Source organism: Phyllostomus discolor, chromosome 2 (assembly GCF_004126475.2).
Source record: "Phyllostomus discolor isolate MPI-MPIP mPhyDis1 chromosome 2, mPhyDis1.pri.v3, whole genome shotgun sequence".
NCBI lineage: Eukaryota > Metazoa > Chordata > Mammalia > Chiroptera > Phyllostomidae > Phyllostomus > Phyllostomus discolor.
The window spans coordinates 136376086-136398539 of record NC_040904.2 but is presented as its reverse complement, the minus strand read 5'-3'; the positions used below and the strand labels follow the sequence as shown (position 1 = coordinate 136398539).

At 35.5% G+C, this 22454-nt stretch overlaps 1 protein-coding gene and 1 pseudogene across 7 annotated transcripts; both read right to left on the bottom strand.

The window, feature by feature from the left end:
• Positions 1-1610: 1610 nt before the first annotated feature.
• Positions 1611-22359, bottom strand: TSPAN19 (tetraspanin 19). 7 transcript variants are annotated; one of them, XR_004901497.1, is made up of 10 exons: positions 21908-22359; positions 15845-15937; positions 15690-15762; positions 12000-12124; positions 10625-10699; positions 8952-9062; positions 6855-6998; positions 5844-5927; positions 5261-5359; positions 3958-4184 (listed from the first exon to the last, which is right to left on the bottom strand). XR_004901497.1 is itself a non-coding variant. In XM_036018608.1 (9 exons), exons 2-9 carry the CDS (start codon positions 15908-15910, stop codon positions 3024-3026), a joined length of 699 nt encoding a protein of 232 aa, XP_035874501.1. In that variant the 5' UTR covers positions 15911-15937; positions 21908-22359; the 3' UTR covers positions 1611-3023. The 7 variants fall into 7 exon arrangements, 6 of the variants coding, with proteins under 6 accessions (XP_035874501.1, XP_035874500.1, XP_035874504.1 ...); XM_036018608.1 differs by lacking the exons at positions 3958-4184; positions 5261-5359 and adding an exon at positions 1611-3044; XM_036018607.1 differs by lacking the exon at positions 5261-5359 and having other exon boundaries at positions 6855-6992.
• LOC118498994 lies at positions 17580-19591 on the bottom strand (annotated as a pseudogene).
• Positions 22360-22454: the final 95 nt, after the last annotated feature.

Genomic DNA, 22454 nt, shown 5'->3' with positions numbered 1-22454 from the left:
TTTTTCTTTCTTCCAAATATTCAGAACACTGACAAAGTCTTAATTTGTATAATTTAACTTATCAAGAAATAGCTTCTACTCTCCTTGGTTTTATTATTTGTATAGTGTTGCAATCCATTGGTATTCAATAAATGTATAAATTTACCAGAAATATGTCATTATCTTTTTTCATCTAATGGGTGACTTCCAAAATAGAAAGGAATAGGAAAGAAAAATAAATAAAAGATGCTAAACAATAAAACATGAAATAGTATAAAATCAAGATTTTTCTTTTTAATTTTACAGTCCTATTTCAAGGCAGTGAGAACATTAGATTTTTGTTTTTTCCTTTTGCCAGGAATTCTTATGTCTCTGAAGAGTAACTTCCCTAAGATCAGAAAAAGGAAATAAAAGTACAAATATTCAACAAATATTTCAAACATTAAACAAACACTTCAGGTTGTTTCCAGTATTTCTATTGCACTATTCTTTTAAACAATTGTTTCAATGAGATCTTTTTAAAGAAGTTTTTATTTTGTCAGCATCCTTCATTCAGTTTTCTGGAGAAAGAAGATGTGGGTGGCAGTGACTAATTGAACTAGCAGCTACTAATTACCAAGCAAGTTTGGACAGAATATATTTATGATAGTCTAATGAAATCAAAACCATTGAGTACAGTCAGCGTCAGACAACCTAAGAGGGCAATTGGGTTGTATCCAATGGCACAGTGAGTAATCTGCCTTTCTAACATTATTACCATTTATTAGCCACCTACATTGTCAAGTACTGAGCAAAGCTTTCAGTGCAAAGCTGACTCAAAATATCCCTAGCTTTGAGTTTCTTGCAGACTTGTAGGGGATATGGACATATTAACAGATCACTTCAGGATTTTTAGAGTGTAGGATTTTTAGAGTGTTAAGTGTTAACTTAAAATACCTAGCTTTCCCCACAGTTTGCCTAGTATCTGTAAGTGGTGACTCCATTTTTCCAGTTACTCAAGTCATCCTTGACTCCTCCTTTTGTTTTATATTTCTATATTCAACTAGGTCAATTCTGATGACTCCACCACAAAAAAATATATGGACCCTGATCACTTCTCATCAACTCTGCCTCTACTCTCTGGCCAAACCTACCATCATTCTTACCTAGATTATTAAATAAAAACCAGTCTGTTCTCTCTGTCTCTACACTTGCACTTTTCAAGTCTATTTTCAACATGGCGGCAAGATTGCTCTTACAAGCTTAATCACGTCACTTGTACAAAACCTACCAATTGTTTCCCATATCACTCAGTAAAAAACTAAAGCCTTGAGAGTGGTTAATAAGCCACTACCAGACCTCTTCCCCCTCTGAACCTTTCTTTCACCCAGCCTCCCTGTTCCCCCAACTGCACTTCACTCTAGCCACACCGGCTTACTTGACCTTCCTTGAAAGCAGCTAGATATGTTCCATGTTCACTTTTGTCTCTGGGCCTTTCTTCTTTCCTACTTGCTGTCCTCTTGTACACAGAATGCTTTTCTCATTACCTTTGTTTATTTGCTCAAAAGTCACTTTCTTTGTGGGGCTTTCTTGACACACCCTATTTAAAACTATAATGCTCTTAATTCCCCCAACATTTTTATTCTAATTCCTAACTTATTTTTACCATGTAGCTCTTTCCACCATCTCATATATTGGCTTTGTTGTTTGGCTCCCCTGACTTGGATGCAATCTCCATGAGGAAAAGTTTTCTTTTGTTTTATTTACTATTGTTTCTCTAGCACCTGGAATAGTGCTCAACACATAACAGTCTCTCAATAATTGTTGAATGAATGGTTCTCCTTTTTGGAGTACTCTCCAATCCTCTAAGACAAACTTTGGGATGCTTTCTTGAGTGTCCATAAAAATGATCACATATAGAAAACTGATTTGTCCACATTAGGTGGTGTGATTGATTCTGAGTTTACCACTACTGACAGGGCCAGCAATGGAATTTACAGAGCCCAGTATGAAATGTAAATATGACATCCCTTGTTCCAAAATGATTAAAATATCCAGATGGCAATTGCGAAGTGTTAAACCAAGGGGGGAGCTCTTCTAAGGGCAGGCTGTGTGCTCCTGAAGCCAACCCTGTAGAGGAACTATACACGTGTCTCCTCATCTTCATATCCCAAGAGTTAGTAATGACCCTGGCATGGAGCAGGTGCTCCATAAGTGCTGGTTGACTGAATGCACATATCCTTATCTAGAAGAATTTGAAAGTTTATCACTTCACAAAATTGCTCTGAATTTTGAAAACATAATTAAGCCAGGAGACTGAAACAAATTAAATGTGTTTTTGTCCATGATATGACAGCTTGAAGGGGAAGTCAGGATTAGTTGTTACCCTAAATTTTAACTAAAATTGAATGGCTCACTTTCGATCCAGATTGATTTTCAGAACTTACTAGGTTTTCCATCTCAAAAATTTAAAAAAAAGTTAGAGATAATCTTGATGTATTCTATTTTATCTTACCCAACAAGTCCTTATTTTACTAAAGGTGTCAAGCGACGTCCTTCAAAGCAATAGTCCTTATAACCATAAAGGTGATACATTCAGTCAGTGGTGCATTTTTTGTGAATTAACTGTCTTAACTTAAAATAGGCAATGTAGTATCTAGAGAACCCTTTTTTTTCCTTGATACAAAGACAAATATGTGTAATCAATCTATAATATTTATTTAATTACCAGTAAGTTCATTTTCAACTACCAAGTAGGAGAGAGGTTTTTGCTATCAGTGTTCTTGTGGTATATGTTAGAGAAAGTAGGAAAATGAGCTTTAAATCCCAAGAGAAATTTCCTTAAAGAACATAAGGCATGTTTATTTATAGTTCACTTTTGAGAAAATAGTTATTCTATTTTCCTTTTTTGCTGACTCAAGAAAACTCTACAGGTCTCTAAGATCTGCAGTGTACTGAGTAGGTAGATGAAAAGAGATAGGATTGAATTACTAAATGAGAGTGAATCTTCTGTAGAGGTGGGAGCAATGCAGGACCCACAGTTATTCTAGCCTTTCTTCATTTTCTCACAACCAAGACAGCTTTGGCTAAAAGGACAATGATATAATAATACCTCACATCTGTATAGTAGTTTTAAAAAAAATTTCTCAAAGGACTTTTTTTTCTGTTCTTACAATATCATTGTAAAAAAAATAGAACTAGGTTTATTTTTGTATCCTTCAGAGAACTGTGCAGGCATACACTGAACAAAATTTAAGGAAACAAAAGAAAATGAGGAGCAAGTAAAGAGTGTGGAAATAAGTAACATTTGGAATACATTTTTTCTGCCACAGTTAAAAATTATTGTTATTTTAATTGTTTATTACTGCCACCAAAGTATATCCAAATCTCTAAAACAGTGTGTATTATTCACTTGTAAGCATTATTGGAAGAAAGAAATCAATGATTAATTCAGTATAGAGGTGTCATGAAGATTTTAAATCTTTCTTTTAAATCACCTATAAGTCAGTGTTAATTTTCTTAAAACTTGCAAATGTTAGGTACATGTTATAATTGCTTAATTAATTAATATTTTATGAACATCTTATAGGTATTTTTTCTACATGAGAAACTCAAAACATATGGTGGTACTTCACCAATTTTGAATTCAATATATGTGGTGATATCCTCTGAATTAAAAAAATAAGTTAAAGTTCTGAACTACAGAATATTTTGATATTTTGAAAAAACAAATTAATAAAACTTTCATGGAGTGATGTATTATAATTTTAATAATGTTATGCTACAAATAACCAATGACTTCAACAAGTCCCAGGTTTTATTAATGTAATTCAGAACTTTTATGGAATGAAAAAATACAATGTAGTTATTATTTTTAAAAATATGTTATTTATTTATTTTTACAGAAAGGGGAAGGGAGGGAGGAAGAAAGAGAGGGGAAAAATCATCTATGTGAAAGAGAAACATCATTTGGTTGCCTCTCCTCCATACCCAGGCAAAGGACCAAACCCATAACCTAGGCATGTGCCCTGACTAGGAATTCAACCAGCGATCTTTGCTTTGCAGAAGAATGCCCAACTGAGTCACAGCAGTCAGGGCTACAATGTTGTTATTTTGAGAATGAACTGGTTTCTTCTTGATAAATTAAAATCCAAAGATCACATTTCTGCATGTACTCTATTCTTGATATGTCTGAAGAAAGAGACAGTTAATGAGACTTGCAGAACCTGGAAGAAAAGGATATAAAAAGAGCTCAAAATGTAATCAATAAGAATAATTTGTAAAGGTAGCACTTGCTATGTAATTACCAAAATGCATACTGTAAAGGAAAGGGATCAAGTAGGCTGAGAAATTTCAGAGTAAGGTGCACATGGTTGTGAATGAGAAGTCTGCAGACTAAGTCTTCTAGAGTAACCCAGTTGCCACCAAGTTCATTTATAGAGGGTACTAAGGAAGAGACTGTTCAACTTAGTAAGATGTGCTGTCATTGGGCTAGCTGCCTTGATGAACTACTAATGTGTTCTTTTGTTCATCATTTTTCTAACCATATTATCAAGTCTAGAAAACGAACTCTTTTTGGCATAAGATCATGATAAGTGGTGTGTAAAGGGTAGACAGGAAAATGGATTACAGATACCATTCCCCCTCAGCTTTGTCTTAAACTCATCAGCATGAACACAACAGCATTTCAGAATAACTATATTAATGCTTATACAATGTCTTGGCTAACTCCTTCACCTTCCAAGGGACATATATGCATAACCCACAGACAGAGACAACAGTGTGTTGATGGCCTGACATAAAGGGTGGAGAAGGCTGGATGGAGGGGGGGCAAAGGGGGAGAAAATGGGGACACCTGTAATAGTGTAAACAATACCAATAAACATCAAAAAAATAATATCTTGGTTTACTATCATTCTGAGACTTAAACTGTCACCAATTGAAGATGATTTATGGAAACTTAGGTCAGGGCCTTTGTGGATGGATATGAAATTAAATTGAGTAGCCCTGGCTGGCGTAGCTCAGTGGATTGAGCACTGGACTGTGAAACAAAGGATCACTGGTTCGATTCCCAGTCAGAACACAGGCCTGGGTTGCAGGCCAGGTTCCCAGTGGGGGGCATGCAGGGGGCAACCACACATTGATGTTTATCTCTGCCTCTTTCTCCCTTCCTTCCCCTCTCTCTAAAAAAAAAGAAAAAGAAAAAGAAAAAAATTAAATTCAGTATATTGCTTTGGCCAAACTATATATTACATATTCATTCCAATATTATAATCTGCACTGTAATAATCTATCCACTTACAGTTCTCTTGAATCCATAGCCTTCACTTGCTCTCATCAATTGTCACTGAGATTAGAAAATGAGGTCCTGCTTCTGAATCTCAGCTCTGCAGTTGGTACCTTGAAGGTCATGAGACATGTCTATTTTGCTTCCCACTATATCTCTAATATCTAGTACAGTACCTGAACCACTGTAGATGTTCTCTACTCTTCAAATTTACTGAATTTTAATGAATGAATGAATGAATGAATGAATGAGTCTATGAGTAAATAAAGGTACAAATGTCAAACATCTGCCTGGATTTCAGAAGTTTGCCAACTTGCCAACATGGTGCTCTCACCATGTGAGATAGGAAGTTATTTTTTTTTCATATCACAAAGCAGTGAAATTATCTGATACCTGCCACTTATTAACAGGCTCTACTGATTTGGTTGATTTTACGGTATCACCTAGCTGGACATATACCTCTCTTGGTGGTAATAGCCTCAAGGTCTTGGATCCTATTAACTTTTCAGATTAGGTCTCCAGCTGGTTGTTCTGCAGTTTATTCTGTATCATTTGTACTTAATATTTTTTATTTTTAAACACAGGAACAAAAGCTTACCTCTGAAACCGAAAGTCCGAAGTTAATTCCAATTAATGTTAAAACATTAGCTTGATACCATGCATTGATTTTATTTTCACAACCCTAAAGGAATTAGATTGATTTAGAGATGGACATGGTTTTATACAAAATTCTATTAACAAAAAACAGAGACACAAAAATTAGAAATTTACCAAAATCTAAAAATCAAGTTAATGCCTAGCTGGAGACAGAACTTGTTAAGTCCAGAAAGCTTGATATGATAGCAAGACACCTTGGTTGTTACTTTTGAAGTCCTAAAGTATAATGCAGTCAGAAATAGATTGTTTTGAGCGGTATTTGATCTTCTGCAAATAACTGTGATTCAGTGGGGTATTCACTGCTGCCTAGAATGATTAATACTCAAATAGGATAAGCTTTTCTTTAAAAAAAAAAAGCTGTATGTATCTATAAATAAATTATATAATTAAAAGCTACATCTTAAAATTAGAATTAAGATTATTGTACAAACTATACAAAGTATTACAAGTTTTTGGGATGGAAATCCTTAGTTTGTCAATATTGCATCCTTGTAAATACTAGTTGCTTTTGGTGAACTTGTAATCTTGTTCTGCCACATTTATCTGAATACCACTTTTGTCATTGCCGAGGTGCCCTCCCTTCAATTTTTGCCAATCCTCACAGCTCTTTAACACTGGTGTGGCAGCTCTCCTACCAATCCTTTAATCCGGAGAGTTCCCAATAGTGTCCCTGCCTCTGTGAGAATTTAGGAAGGAGGGTTCCACAGAAAGGTTGATGATATCCCAAGTTCTAGGGACACTTAGATCACATACTCCCAGAAAGTTTATTTATCTATTATATACCTCAGATAACACTGCATTCACCTAAATGTGAATTTAATTTACTGAAGTTGCTTATGATTTAATCACCATAAATAACACTGGTTTTCTACAAAAATTTGCTCACCATTCTAAATCAACTTGCAAATATAAGGCACTGTGAAATCTTACAATAGATTTGACTTATTTTTACCTCTAGGTAAGTTGTGTTCAATGGCTCATCACAAAACCAATTTCTTAATGTGGAATTCGTGCAAGAGCATGGTATCTGTCCTGAATTTTCTTTATTCTTATTCTTTATCCAGTCTGTGTAATTGTGTTGGCCACAACACTGTAACTATGAAAAACATTCTATGAATTATAGAATAAATTATTCAAAATGCAGTTAACTATATAATTCCCATATATGTTAGTGTTTTATGATGAATTTATTAATTTATTCTCCCTTAAAATGTAGTGAATGAAACAAGTACTTTTTTTGTTTAATCTATTACTTTTTGCTGCTACTGTTGATGTTAAACCAAAGGTAAAGGTCTGTACCTACATAGATGGGCTATGTTTGGCTGAAATTGTTATATCTGAATTTATTAATAGGAATCCAAGATGAAAGATATGTTTGATTTACTAAAGCTACAAACCATGCTTCAGGCCAGAACATAGAAGAGAGAATTACTTTAGCCATATCTTCCTCCTAACTATAGCATTTATCTTTATATTTATCCCCAATATGCTGCTATATATGTTTAATATACATAAAGAAATTCAGGGTTATATCTACTTTCTTTAGGATTGATGTGAGATGTTAACTTTCAGTTTTGTATTTGTGTGAAAAGCTGCAACAAAGAACCAAAAAAGATAACAAGGAAAATAATCATGGAGATGATAAAACATCTAAATAATATCTCATTTCCCATCCTATCAAGTTGAGTTGGGAGAATGTAAAAGAATCTACTTATAGATTTGATACCTAGAAAATAAGAGAATGTTGGCATGAATATTTAACAAGTTTATTTTTCTAAACTCGTTATTGAAAATTATAATATGTACCAGCAATCTTGGCATAATTTGGAAATGGTGAATGACTAACGTAGAGCTTTAGAGTTTGGATATTAAAACTTCAACCAATCAAACCTACATATGCTATATCAATTATATTCATGGATAGGTGCTGTAAGCTGGATTCTCATTAATTATAGTAATGGCATACATAGAACTATTTGCCTGTTTATCAGTGTATGACCAAAAGAAAAAGGTTTGATACTTTATCAGTTCTAATGCAATCTGCAAAGGCAGTACATGTCAAGTCCCATACCTTAGAGAAAACATTTATAATACATTTCAATTCTTCTAAAATGAATTTGGTTAGTAGATGTGCTAAAAATAATTAACTATTTCTATGTGCAGCATCTAGTGTAACAGTTAAGAATACAAAATCTAGTGCTAGATTGTCTGGGATTGAACCTTGGCTCTGCCACTTATTAGCTGGGTGACACCAGCTCAGGCACTGAATTTTTCTGTCCTTCGTCTATAAAATGAGAATGAAAGTGTGACCTCATTTGTTGGGAGAATTAAATGAGTTAATATATTCAAAGCACTTACAAAAGGGCCTGATGCTATGTAAATGTTTGCTATTTTCTCTATCAAGCACAGTATTCCAGGTGCTGGTCTATTCCTGTAAATTATTTGGCTGACCATACCAATTTCCTTCCTTGCCCAGAAGGATCTGAACTGTTGAATAATAACCTTAGCAACATTAACTAATAAGTATTAATTGCTTACTATGTTCCAGGTTCAAGACTTTCTAAATATTCTCTACATTACTTCATTTATTCCTGCCAACCAGAGGTAGGGGTTATTCTGCCCATTTGAATAACATGAAAAGTGAAGTTAAGAAAATTACTTATTCAGGGTCACAAGGCTACTGTGTGGCAATCCTGATATTCAGGCTCAAACTGGAACCATCTGCCACTCTGCTTGCAGCCAGCAGGGACTGTGCTCAGACTTGCTTCCCGTGGTGCATGAGGACAGATGACTTTCCTTGGCAGAAGATCACTAACACTTTTATAGGGAAACCAGGTTAAAATGCACATCAATTAATTCAGAAAATGAGCTATAAGTTACAAAAGGGAGATAAACCTAAGATCTGTAAATGTGGGCAATGCAATTATATCCAATTTGTTTGGAAGAAATATAAGAATGTCTCACTCCTCTTTCCCTATCCCCTACACTTCCCTATATTGCCCCCTACCCTACAGTGGGTAATTTTTAGTTTTGTGTTTATTTGTCTTACTGTTTTCTGTAAAGTGTTCAGAGCAGTCCACTTAGGTATGTCTTCAGGCATATCTTTAGACCCATACTGATAAATGATTAAATCAATTTCATCATGCCATACTTGGTGAACCTGTTGAAAATTGTATTAAAAGTGAAATTTTGATGGAAACTTTCTGTCTTCTCATAAAAGAGTATTTAAAGTCAGTTTGTTGATTTCTGCTTATATCTAAATGCCTTTTTCATTCCTTAAAGCATTTTTCAAAGTCTCAGTGAATGTTGATGCACTTGGTACTAGTTTAGCATTTAAAAGTTCATATGACTTTTATAACTAATTCCTAATTTGGTCCTCAAGAATGTCAAAAGTTGGAAAGAACAGATACTATTCCAATGTTACAAATAAGGAGACAAAACTCAGTGAATTTATTTGCTTTGTTTACATGAATAAGGAAGAGGAGCTGAGACTTCTAAATATGCTTTATTTAAATTCCAGTCTGATGATTTTTCATTGTTTTATGCAGTCTTTGAATAATGAAGACTAAATAACTCATGAGGATACTATAATAATTAAAACATCTGTACAATTTAAACCTTTATGGGTTACTTATGTATCTATGCTTTCATATACAAAAGATTAGAATAATATAAGGTATTATTTAGAGCTATACATTATCTAATTTATTTTTTAAGTTAATTTATATTTAGAATAGAAAATGATATTTTTCCATTTTATATTTTTGTAGGGAGAGGGCAGACTCAGTCTTCATTTACCCTCTTAGGTAAGCATTATTTGGGAGATCCAAAGGGCTTACGGATCACCCCTTAGTACGTAAGAGTCCAATGAGTTTCATAAATAATCTGTGTGGACACAATATAAATAAAATTCCCTCACACATATTCAATTTGAAGTCCTAGTACATCTCCAACACTGAGTTAAGCACTGTAAATGACATAAGTGCTTTACAGGCTCAGAAGAGCTTAATCAACTTTGTAGATTAGAAGACAAATCAATGTAAACACAGGTGTTATCTCTGGAGTGAATGGGGTGGAATCCCGGCTCTTTTCACAACAGGATGATCTCCCATGATACCAAGACAGACCTGGACAGTACGGAAACACGGAGGTTTCTTAAAAGATTAAAAGTTTATGGTTATAGACTGTAATAGGTAGGTTTTGTTATGAGAAGTTTTTTCAGGCAATTTATTATGTGCTATTTTGAACTTACCTAATTAATTAAACTATATCACTCATAATCATACTTATGCAAAACACATGAATTATTCTGTTGATCTTAATAAAATTGCTAAATTTCAAATTAGTGCAAGTTGAAAGATATTTCTTTATAAGAGCAGAACACAGTAAAGTGGCGGGGTCAGCAGTGGTAGCCAGGGTGGCCTGGAGCCAATTTTGTACTTCCCACACTCATCATCTTCTCCTCTTCCGCCACATTCCTTATTATTTGCAATATTCTTAGTCTTCTACAAACAGAGTAAAAGGCAAGTTCCTAAACCCAGTCTTCCATCTGATACATGGCCCCTTCCTGTATAGAATACTGGTACTTTCCTTGACTCCTTTTCCCCCCCTAAAGACATTTACCTTTAGCTTTTAGCTTTACCTATATAGGCTCCTTGGTCTCAATAATCTAAGGTATCAAATTTTCCTTAGATGTCAAATAAAAGAATGATCTTTCCATACCTCCTCTTTCTTTGTGAAGGCGAGTGCTGAAAGTGCAACCTGAACACCACAGGCCCACAGTAACAGGACTGCATACTGCAACAAAAGAAAGGTGGAGACGACAACTTTGCTTCTGATGTATTTGTTAGATGCGGCAGTGGTAGGAAAGTGTACCTCAGATGAAATATTCAGTCTTAACATATACATAGGTATTGCTAAAGTTTCCTGTTCTCATATACATGAGTGAGTTATTAAAACAAAAAAGCAAAGAAAAAATATCAGTGAACATTTGGATAAGTATAAGATAGGAAGAAGTGACAGTACTTCCGAAGAACTCGCACAGATTCTGTGGTCTAATGGAGTTGTTGTTTATACCGTCTTCATTAAGATCTAAAGCTGACACAGAGGGAAATTTAATTAAATTCCTTGACCAGTATAGACTAAAAATCAGTGTCCAGAGTGACTACCCAGATTGTCAGTGCTACATAAAAGATAAGCATCTCTGCATTCCTCCTGGCAAGACACAGTGACTGCAGTTAAATTTCCTATCTTCTTGACAGGAGAATGCTTGTAAGTTAAAATTAATTATATGTAAAAGAAATGTTAAAAACTATGTTCCATCTAAGTGTGTAAATTGTGGTCCATACCTACCACATGTGTGGTAAGTGGCTCATGTTACGTCTATATTTCTGATCATAATTTATCTTTTTACATAACGTGCCTTGGGAGAGAGAGAATACTAGCCAGACGCCACAGTCAGCAGTTGCATTTGTCTTTGTTAAGTAATAAATTGAGGATTCAGTTGTAAATTAGTTCCCTACAGGGCATGTGCACAAGGAGAAGATGCACTGACTACAGGACATGTTTCCTTTTGCTTGCTGAGCTATCACGCTCATTGACTTTAATATATTTTATTCTGATATTAGTCTTCATATTCTTAAGTTTGGTTAATTGTAGCTCACCTTAGAAGATAGATTCCTATTGATGTTGTGCTAAAAATTAGTATCTAATTGTGTAAGTGCTGAGGTACAGATTTGATCCATGGAACTCTCCCTGAGAAAACTCTACCTAGAAGGGGGAAGGGCTGTCAGGAATGTGTGTAAAGGACACGTGGACAAAACCAAAGGGGGTAGGATTGAGGGTGGGAGGTGGGGATGGTGGGGTAGGGGGTAGTGTAGTACAAATGGAGACCACTGTACTTGAACAACAATAAAAAAAAGAAAAAAAGAAAATTCTACCTAGAACACTTTCTTGGAAGGGGACACTTCATTTGTCTTATGCCCAAGAGCACACTGTGCAGCTATGTTATGATAACATTAATCATGCAACTCATTTATGTGACTTGGACACTCAAAATCGAAGATACACATTCAAGCTATTGAAGTGAAATACATACCAGAATTAGGAGCCATCTGATTTCATTGTGAATTCCCAAATAACCCAAGAGACAAAGAAAAACAATAGCTGATCCAGTTCCAACCAAAATTCCAAAAATGTATACTATCAAGTGATTATTTTTATCTGTAAAAATTATAAAATAACTTATTATTAAATAATATTTGTTTTCTATATAGTAATAAATGCAGCAATCTAAGTTTTTCCTAAAACGCTGTTGCCAAACCACTAGAATTTTCTCTTTTTAAACTTTATTCTAGACCCTCTCACTTGAAGAAACATTTCTTTAATGATGTGATGGAGAATTTCTTCAGTTTCAGAAGATCTCTTTATCTTTACCTTATCTTCATTGTCTTCTATAAAAGAGGACAATTTTTTTCCTAAGGTGAATGATTCTAGAACTTATGTACATCCAATCAGTTATGTATTTATACATTCCTCAAAAAGTCCTTAAGTGACTAAAACGTACAGGTTAAGTTACCCTGAGTTTATTGCTAATATGGCCCTATCAAAGCTGTATGTCGTTCTCTCCACATCTAGGTTGAGCTGTCTGTGCTGGAGGATTATATACGTTCAACAGAGTAACTGTTACATGTTTAATGCTGTGGCACAGACTGTAGGACACTAGTACTCAGCAAATGTTAGTTTAAAAGCAAGAATAAGTACATTAAATATGCCCTGTGTTCTATGGGAGAGGCAGTGGTGTGAGGACGCCAGCCTGCTCTGGCTCGTAAAAGGCAATTGTTAATTTTTTGCAAAGGATAAAAACCAACTCAATTCACATGGACACCTTAAAATTGACCACTGTAAGGGTAGTTAAATTATAGAAATCAACAAATACAATAAACTGACACTCTCCATCCCAAAACCAGTTAAACATTTACTAGCACATACTTGGATACAAGAAAAGCTAGTTCAGTAGGGGGAGGATTTTGGAGTGTGAAGGGATATTCAACCCACAGTCCAGGATGGCTATGATTGCAGCCCAACACAAAATCGTAAGTTTACTTAAAACATTACAAGACCTTTTCTGTTTTCATTAGTGTTTGTGTATTTAATGTGTAGCCCAAGACAACCCCTCTTCTTCTAGTGTGGCCCAGAGAGGCCAAAAGGTTGGACATTACTGGTAGATAGTCAAAATTACTATCCTGAGAAGGTAACACCTGAACTTAGGCTTTAAACGATAATTAGAAAAATCTATGGTTGGGGAGTAGAAGCATCTGGAGACTCAGAACAGCGCATTGCGTGTAGGAAGCTCTGCTTTGCTGGTGCTTGCAGTTTGAGGCTAGTAGACTGGAAATGTTTGCAGGAGCCATATTATGGGCACTTTGTGTGATGTTTTTAGTCATCCTCACTGGAGTTAAACTTCATGAGGACAAGACTTTTATCTTTCTTGTATATTACTGTAGTCTCAGCTCATGGGATAGTGCCCAACATGTAGAAGATGCTCTACACATGTATTTGTCATTTGAATAAGTAATAGCAAGGGGGAGCCAGAGAAAGGTTTTTAATGTTACATGGTTAAATTTGCCTTTTAAATTAATTACATCAGTGGCATTTGGAAGATGGCTGAGAAAGGAGATCAGGGCTCAAGTCTATTGGGGGATATTACAGTGGCAAGGGACAGATGGGGACTTTAGGTGGTATGATGTTATTCCAAATGGAGAGGTCAAGGCAGAATACTTTAAAGAGAGGTAAATTAACTGAAAGGTGGAATAAAAAAGAGGGGAGGGCCCAACACTTCTTGCCCCCAACTGGTTATTTTCAGTCCACATTTTAAAACCTTAAATGAAACTTCACTAAGTGTTAGTACATGGATAATGTGTGCAACTTTAGCCCACCCCCTTTGAAAGAGAAAATCACTTGCCTTCTACTCTTTTCCACATCTCACAGCCTAGAAAGTAAACTTAGTGTTGAGCCAGTGTCCACCTGGCAATCAAGGACAACTTTAGGAAACAGCAGAGAAATAATATAGAAAGAACCTGGGTTCCTGAATGACTCAGAAATCTCACTCTGGTTTGTTATATTAAATATCCATTTTGTTCGAAAAAAATCTTCAAGGATAAGTTTCTGACTACCTTTGCAGGGGGTTTCCATAAATAAGAACATGAGGGTTGATGAAATTATCTGTCACATCCAAAATCAAGAGGTAAAAGATAAAGAAAATGACTTGCTGCACACAAATACCGCATTATTAAATGAGATATTGTACAAAAGGTGCTCAGCCCAGTGTCTGGTACAACCAATACCACATAAGTGGAAGTTACTACTGTCTTTATCAGGGGGAAGGAACAGAGAGATAGAAAGGTCCACATGCCCATTTACTCTGAACAACCCCTAAAGTACTCAAAATCATGAGTACTTCTCCATAAGCAAAGTGTACAAAGTGAAAAGAACAAAGATACTAAGCACTTAGAAATAGCTGAAGTTTAGCTAAATTATTCAATACTTTGTAGCACTGTATTACATATTAAACCTTTTCATTTAGCTTTATTTTTCCTATAGATGTATTTTTCTTACTTGCTATCCACTAAGAAATAGGTTGGCTCTATAGAACATGCTTTTGTTATATATTTAATGTTTAACAGTGCTGTTCAGTAGAGCTTACCGAAATAAAGGGACAGTTCTATATTTGCACTGTTCAATAAGGTAGCCAATTCAAAATTCTATGAGAAATACATGTATTGAATAAAGCTGGCATAAAACATTGCGTAAGTGTAAAGTGTAAACTGTGTTGGCTTGCTACATTTATATATTACAACATGATTTCTGTAGCAGCATTAGCTAACGCCTTTAGCCTGTCACATATTTATCATTTCTTTTTGTGTTGAGAATACTTAAGATTTAGTCTCTTAGTAACTTTGAAGTTTATAATACAGGGTTGTTGACTATAATTACTATGTTGTGCATAAAATTGCCAGAACTTACTTATTTAATTATAAGTATGTACCTTAAACAAAATACCTCCAATTCTCCCCCATTTAGCACCTGAAAACCACCGTTCTTTGTTTTTACAAAGTTAGTTTCTTTTTTCAGATTCCAAATATAAGTGATATCATAGAGTATTTATTCTTCTCTGTCTTATATCACTTAGCATAATATTTTTAAGGTGCATCGATGGTGTCACAAATGGCAGGGTTTCCTTCTTTCTCATGGCTATATGTAGAAATATTGTTTATATATGTATATATATCATATCTTCTTTATATATTTATTCATTGATGGACACTTAAGTTTTTTGTATAGGGAATATATTTTATTTCTTCTCACCACTCCTCTTTGTGGGAGCCACTTCGCCAGGCCTAAGCCAGACAGAAAGAGCATTTGCTGGTAACCAAATTTCAAAAGAGATTATTTAACTTGGGCAGTGAGTCTATATTGATCTCCATTATCTTTTGAAGTCTACAGATCTGTAAAGGTTCAGAGTTAGCAGAATACTCAAAATCTTCCATTTCTCTCATCCCTCTTGTCCAAAGTTTCTAGCTTTCTCTTCCCAAATTTTCCATCTTCTTTATGGTCTTAGATTTAAATCCTGTCATTTAATAAGATATTTCTAAAACCAACCGACACACCTTCAAAGGAAAAACTGAATTTTAGAGAAAATACTGCCACCTGCTGAATAAATCATTCATGCAATTGTTTAAAATGAAACGCCTTGTTTCATTCAGAGTGAAAAAGGAAAATAAGATACCTAGAGCAGTGAAGAAATTATTTCTGTCTAATAAAAGCCATGCACCAAATCCCATGAGTAAAAGTCCAAGAACCTGCAAAAAAGAGTCAATGTGATTTTTAGTAATTGCCAAAAAAAATGCATTACATTTTCTAGATAATTTTGAAGAGTCTTACCAAGAAAGCTCCATTAATAAGATTAAGAAAGTATTTTAAAATTAATGGTTTGCTTTTCCTCAACATTCTTTTCTTCCCCAGAAACTGATGATTCTGAAAAGATAAGCACAATTTTTACTATACACACTCACCATAGTAACTACTTTAAATAATTATGTCTACAAATGTCATTTATTTTTACATTTTTCTTCTCTTACAAGTCAGTACAGTTCTTATTCAAATATTTGTGATATGGAACATGTGTATTATCTTTTGCTATAGACATATAATTTGTCCTTAACTTAATCAAAGTACTGGTGTGGTATTTATTTCTCTTGTTCATTTCCTGATAAGATAATTTATGCTCCAACAGCAAAGGTATATTTTAATAGCATGAATGCCATAGGGAAGGATCATTTACAACAGTTAATCTAGCAATGACACAATAGTGTCATTATCTACTAATTAAATAATACTCTAATTACTTTTATTATTGTTTTTATGTTCCTTCTAAGTGCCAGGAGATGGGAACACAAAAATAAATAAATACTAAAACCTGTGGCCAACTGTGAGTCCTATGTTGTGAGTGGGGGACAAGGAATAAAGGGAACTGGGACATTTCAAAGAAGAGATGAATTTGAGATGATCCTCGTAAAATAGTTAAGACAGTTTGATAAAAATGGGGTAGAGGCAGGGGGTTTTCAGGACAAATGGAACACTGTGTTCATAAGCTATATAGTGAGGTGCATGGGGGCATGGGTAAGAGTGGCAAGAGATGAAAGACAAGGCTAAGAAGTAAGGACTGTGAAGGATCATGTGTGCTTCATGAAGAATCTGCCTCTACTTTTTTTTTTTATTTTTTTGCCTGATGATCATTTATTTGTCCTAGAGATGAGCACAGCCAGGCAAAATAAAAGCAGAAATTGTGTAACTGGTCATTGGAATAAAAGTCTCGTGCTGCTCACAGATTACACAGTGTAAAAATAGTCATGGAGGCTGTAGACAAAAGCGCATAGGAATGTTTTTGATCCATTCAATTAAAAAAAAAAGCTTAAATAAGGGTTTAATATTTCAAGGGTAACAACTTCATTAAAATCCACCTACAAAATGAAGCCACAAAAGTGATAAATGGTATATCTCCCAGAGAATGACCAGGTATTTTATCATGCTATAACTTTAGTGTGAGGCTGTGGATTTGGGAATCAGCCAGGCCACCTGAAAGTAGAAAAGATGTTTTCATTGCTCAGGTAAAAAAAGCAGTTTTCTCTTATCAGGTCATTCAGTATTTTAAGTGGTCAAAAATCTACAAAATGCTCCAAAGGGTATTTCGACCATCCACCTCAATATCCATAGATTATTCCTGTTTTTGAAAAGGTCGAAGGAGCCAAAGTCCAGTAAAATTGGACTTACAATTGGACTTTAAAATTACATTTATCTCTATGTAATCTTATCATTTAAATTAAATGAAAAAATTTGTCTCCGAGATTGAATCTGTGCCCTAAAATTATTATTTATTTACTTGCTGCAACCTGAGCATTTAGAAACCCCTAAAAATAGAGGTCTGTAAGAGAAATCCAGACAAACCTTTCAGTGCTAGATAATGGAGACACCAATAGGCTCCATCAGCTACGTTACCACTTCATGACTAAAATACAGATGACTCTGTCTTGATCAAATCCATGCCCTCTAAACCTCAGCTGGTGGCAACTAGACTTCATTAGGCTTTTAAAACTTTTATCTATCATTTAAAAAAATATTTTTTCTATTTTAATCAGACACAATAGTTTTAGAAAAAGATGCCCATGACTTTATGAAGGATAACCTGTCCATTGAAAAAATATTGGTGGCCTGGATGAAATCGTCATCAGTGATGAAGCATCCTGCCTAGCTTTCCTCTAACTCTTCCCAACAGTTCAAGTAATGTCTTTGCTCCTCAAAGTGTGGAGGGGCCTGACTTCAGATGTAATGAAGGGAACGTGAGGCAGCTTGTCCTTAAGTTCTTCAAAGTTAATTCTGGCCTGGTGGGATATTCCTCTCTGATAAGGAAATTAATTGAAGTTTTTGGTGCTCATTTTTCTCCCATAATCTGTAAGGGCAGTATACAAAAAAAAAAAAAAAGAAAGAAAGAAAGAAAAGAAAAGAAAAAGGAAAAGAAAAAATACAATAAGGTAAAATAAAACCCCCAAGAGATCTTGGAAATGGTGCACATATCCTGGGACCCCAGTCACACAACACCCCATCCTAAACTCAGGGAAGATGGGTCAGAGTTCTGAGTCTCCCAGAGTCCTTCACCAGGAAATTGGATTTCTGTGACCCCAAGTTCCCAGTGCAGGGGACAGAAGAGTCACTTAGACAACAGAAGGAAGAGACATGCGGTGAAGAGAATTAGTAGTAAACAGAGAATAAATTCTCTCTCAGTAGTGTGTACTTAATACCTATGATAATTCAACCAATGTACAGAATATTCACTCTAACAGAGAGATAAGAGTTTGAGATAACTAGAGGAAAACAGATGCTGAAGCCATTATAATAGTGTCTTGATACCAAGATAACATTAAAATGAGAAACTAATATGATAGGTTCAAGGCCTCTGGGGACCCATTTTCTTTGCCGGGTTTCACATTCTTATTGCGACATGGTCTTTTTCTTCTAACAAATTCATCAGCTGACAGAAGCTATCTTTCATCGCTTCGACGTTGTCCAGAGCAGGGCTGCAGTATCCAGTGTTTTCCAAGTGCCAGGAGTTCTAGTCTAAAATATTTTTTGACCTCTTGCACGGAGCGGGCAGACGGCTTGCGCTGATGCTTGGCCAGGATTAGGAAGGGAGGAGTGCACTACAGCTGGTGCTGCAGAGTAGTGCAGCTCCTTTCAGGCCGTTTCTAAATCACCTGACGACACGCTCACACGAAGGTCACCCCATGAGAACCTTGATAGCAGAGACTCCAGTATTTCCGGATACGATCAACCCCTCCAAGTTCTTTGACATTCAGGATGGGGTTCTGGAACGGCACTGCTTTTATACAAAAGCCTGGGGTTGACGCAGGTAGGTACTCCAGACTCTTGCTACAGAACTTGGACAGCAGACTGGCCTTGTCAGAGCCCATGAGCCCTACACACAACTAGTCATACTTGGGTTGTGCGGGTGGCAGTCCCATGAAGCATGGTGCTCGAAAGCACAGATAATCCATATACAGAAACACATCAGGTGCCAAGAGATCAGTCATCGGGCACATAAAGCATCCTGAACAGCTCCGAACCTGGAAAAAAAAGTAGCGTCTTGGGCTGCGAGTGAGCAGCCCCTGCAAAGCCAGCCACCACGAAAACAGCCGAGTGCCACCCAGCCTTTATTTTCTGAAGATAATGGGGAACCATAATTCTATCATCCGTGCTGAAGTCAAATTAGGAAAGAAACCTAAGCCAGGGACAATTTGCAAAGCTAACACACTAGTTCATAAGAAATGGATGTGATCTAAACTGCAAGATGATTTTGAAACAATTCCAGGATATGAAGGATATAATAGGAAGGAGAATTGCTAGCACTGAGGTGTTAGAAAGAGGCCAAGATGAAACTTGAACCCAGGTTTGTAGACCTTAAATATGTAAATGATGGGCACTATCCCATAACCTAAAATATGCTATTTATATTGATTCTTTTGACTTTCAAAATTTTTGCAAATTCAGCACTAGTATGCTATTACTCCCAGAATTACCAATGAGGAAAGACACTCAGAAAGTTAAAATAGCTTGCTTAAAATCGATCACCCAGTTAATATGTGGCAGTACTGAGATTCAAACTCAGAGACATAAACCATATACCAGGGGAACCGATAAGTACTCTCAGTCACTTTCAAAGTACTCTCCATTTGATGCAATATACCTATCAAGACATTTTCTTCCACTGCTCAAAACAGTTTTTGAACTCATTGATTTTAATGACTTTAGTGCTTTTGCTGGTTTTTGTTTCACTTCTTCCACATTGGCAAAATGTTTCCCTTTGAGGACTTTTTTCATGCAGGGAAATACAAAAACATTGCTTGGGGTTAGATCAGGTGAATAGGGAGGGTGGGGAACAGGGGTCATCCTGTTTTTTGTCAAAAACTGCTGAGCACTCACCCTGGTTGGGCAGGTGTGCTTGTAAATCACCCATTATGAAATGGGCAAAAGCACTGAAAGAGTCACTAAGCTGAATGCAGACTCTTACAACAATACCAGTTGCTACACTGATATAGAAGAGTTCCTAGAACACTCATCTGGCAAAGGAAGCCTGTACTACAATGGGCCTGCCCTTCAGAAGATAATTCTGGTTTTCTGGGGTTCCCCCCTCATAAGTCATCTTCTGCAAATGACCATTATAAATAGCACATACCTCAGAGGAATGTTATGAAAATTAAATGAGATTATCTTTTTAAACCCAGTGCCTGGTTAATCTCATTATACCACATTTTAGTATAGAAGTTCTAAGGTTGTCCAGCAACTATGAGAATTTCTACTAAATGCTGCATCATTAAATAATAATTTCAAATAAATTGATTTATAATCTATAACTATTTAATTGTATTTTGTTCTTTAAGTAGTGATTGGTAAGTTATATAATTGGTAATTGATATAATTATCAGTTATTTTCAGGGTAAAAATAACATAAGAATACGAGATGTAGTAATGCTCACCATGGATTAATTAATCTTCAGAAGACCTTTTAATATTTTTATTTTTTGTCCTCAATTTGTCAAGGAAAGCTTTTTTAAAAAAAGATTTTATTTATTTATTTTTAGAGAGAGGGGAAGGGAAGGAGAAAGAGAGGGAGAGAAATATCAATGTGTGATTGCCTCTTGTGTGCCTGCTACTGGGGGCATTGCCTGCAACCTAGAAATGTGCCCTGACTGGGAATCAAACCAGTGACCCTTTGGTTCATAGCCCATGATCAATCCACTGAGGTACGCAGGCAGGGCACAAGGTAAGCCTTAAGAAAGGACACAATCTAAACATCATCTTCAAATTAGTTGATTACTAAATTAGCTTTTTGTAATTAGTATTAGAATTTAGTTGATTACTAATGAATTCTATATCTTTTCAGGAAAATTACAAATAAACTTAAACTTAAAATTTTCAGACATGAATTTCAACATAGTATGGTAGCCTGAACATTTTAAATAAAGAATTTAAATAGTCTATAAACCAACAACAAAACCAAGCTAAAATAAAAGGGCACTTTAGCATGTACTTTGATAATGAAAATAGTCTAAATTTAATTAGACATAAAACTAGGTGTAGTTTATTTTTGAAAATCATTATCTTACTTGAATGAGGCACTAATGAATTTTTTAATATCTAAAGTCTGCTGATTTCTCATTCCATATTATTAATTCTTATGTTAATGCAATACAAGTTTACTGTTACCAGGCAATAGAGTTTATTTTCTTTCAAAGGCTCAATGGAATGTTTGCCTTTAGCTTAGTGTATATCAGATATCTTTTACAGTTATAGCCACTTCCCCTTGGAACTTAATTATTTGTTTGCAAACATTAAAAAATTAAAATCAGGAATGTTTGTAACTAAAATGAAATTTCACATTTGTACAATATATATTTGGTCCACACAATGAAAAAATTGATCAATTTTAAGTGAAAGTTGAATGGCATAATATGTACTTAAACTTCAAATTTCATATTAAAACAGTGGGTGTCACCATCAATATTTTACAATAAAACATATTCCAGAAAATAATTTTTCTAATTTTTTATCCCACTCACCCATTGGTTTAGAGGTTTTTGATAGGCATTGAGAGATAATTGGTTTCTTTCTTTTTAAAAAGAAACTGTCGTCATTGAAAGCAATCAATTTATTGGATTCTCCTTCATATTTCCAGACCCCACAAATCACTGTTTAGGATTAAGATTTTGTGTAATGAACAATTTATAGATAAGCAATTTAACACTCACTAGATGCAAGTAAGAAACACAGATCAGAAACAATTTAAAGGTCAGACTACCTCTACTTGGGTAATTGTAACAAAATGTCATTTTTTTATTAACTACTTTCCAAAATTATTTTAAAAGATTAAAACAAGGCATCTAAGTTCCTTACCAAGTTCCTGAGACACAGCGTTAGTTCCAATTGCGATAGGGTATAATTTGTCCTACTGGGGCACCAGTAAGAAAAGCTGGACGATCATCCTTGGGATTGGCTGTTGCCTTGGTTACACTTTGTTTGGAGCCTCAGAGCCCTGTCTTCCGACCAAGCCGAGGGCTTTAGCTGCTGGTGGGTAAGCCGAGGTCCCCGAAGACCCGGATCCACGTTTTAGGGGGAGAGTCAGCGTTGTGGCAGCGCAGACGGAGCCAGGTCCCTCTCCGCCAAGAGCAAGCTTTAGAACAGAAGGAGGGAAGAGAGGCTGAGGTCTGAAGGGCCGGCTGTGAAGCTCGAGGCTTCCTTCAGTTTTGGAGATTGTGGTAGCTCACTCAAAACTTGAAGACCTACTCTGACCGTCCATCTCTTAGTGCTGTTCCCTTCCTTCATCACTCCCTCCTCCCCGATTCTTTGCCTTCCTTACTTTCTTTTTTCTCACTCTCATTTTCTTATGGTTGAAGGGTGGACTCACTTAAGATTTCCCACTGTTGGCAGCTTTAGCCAATTC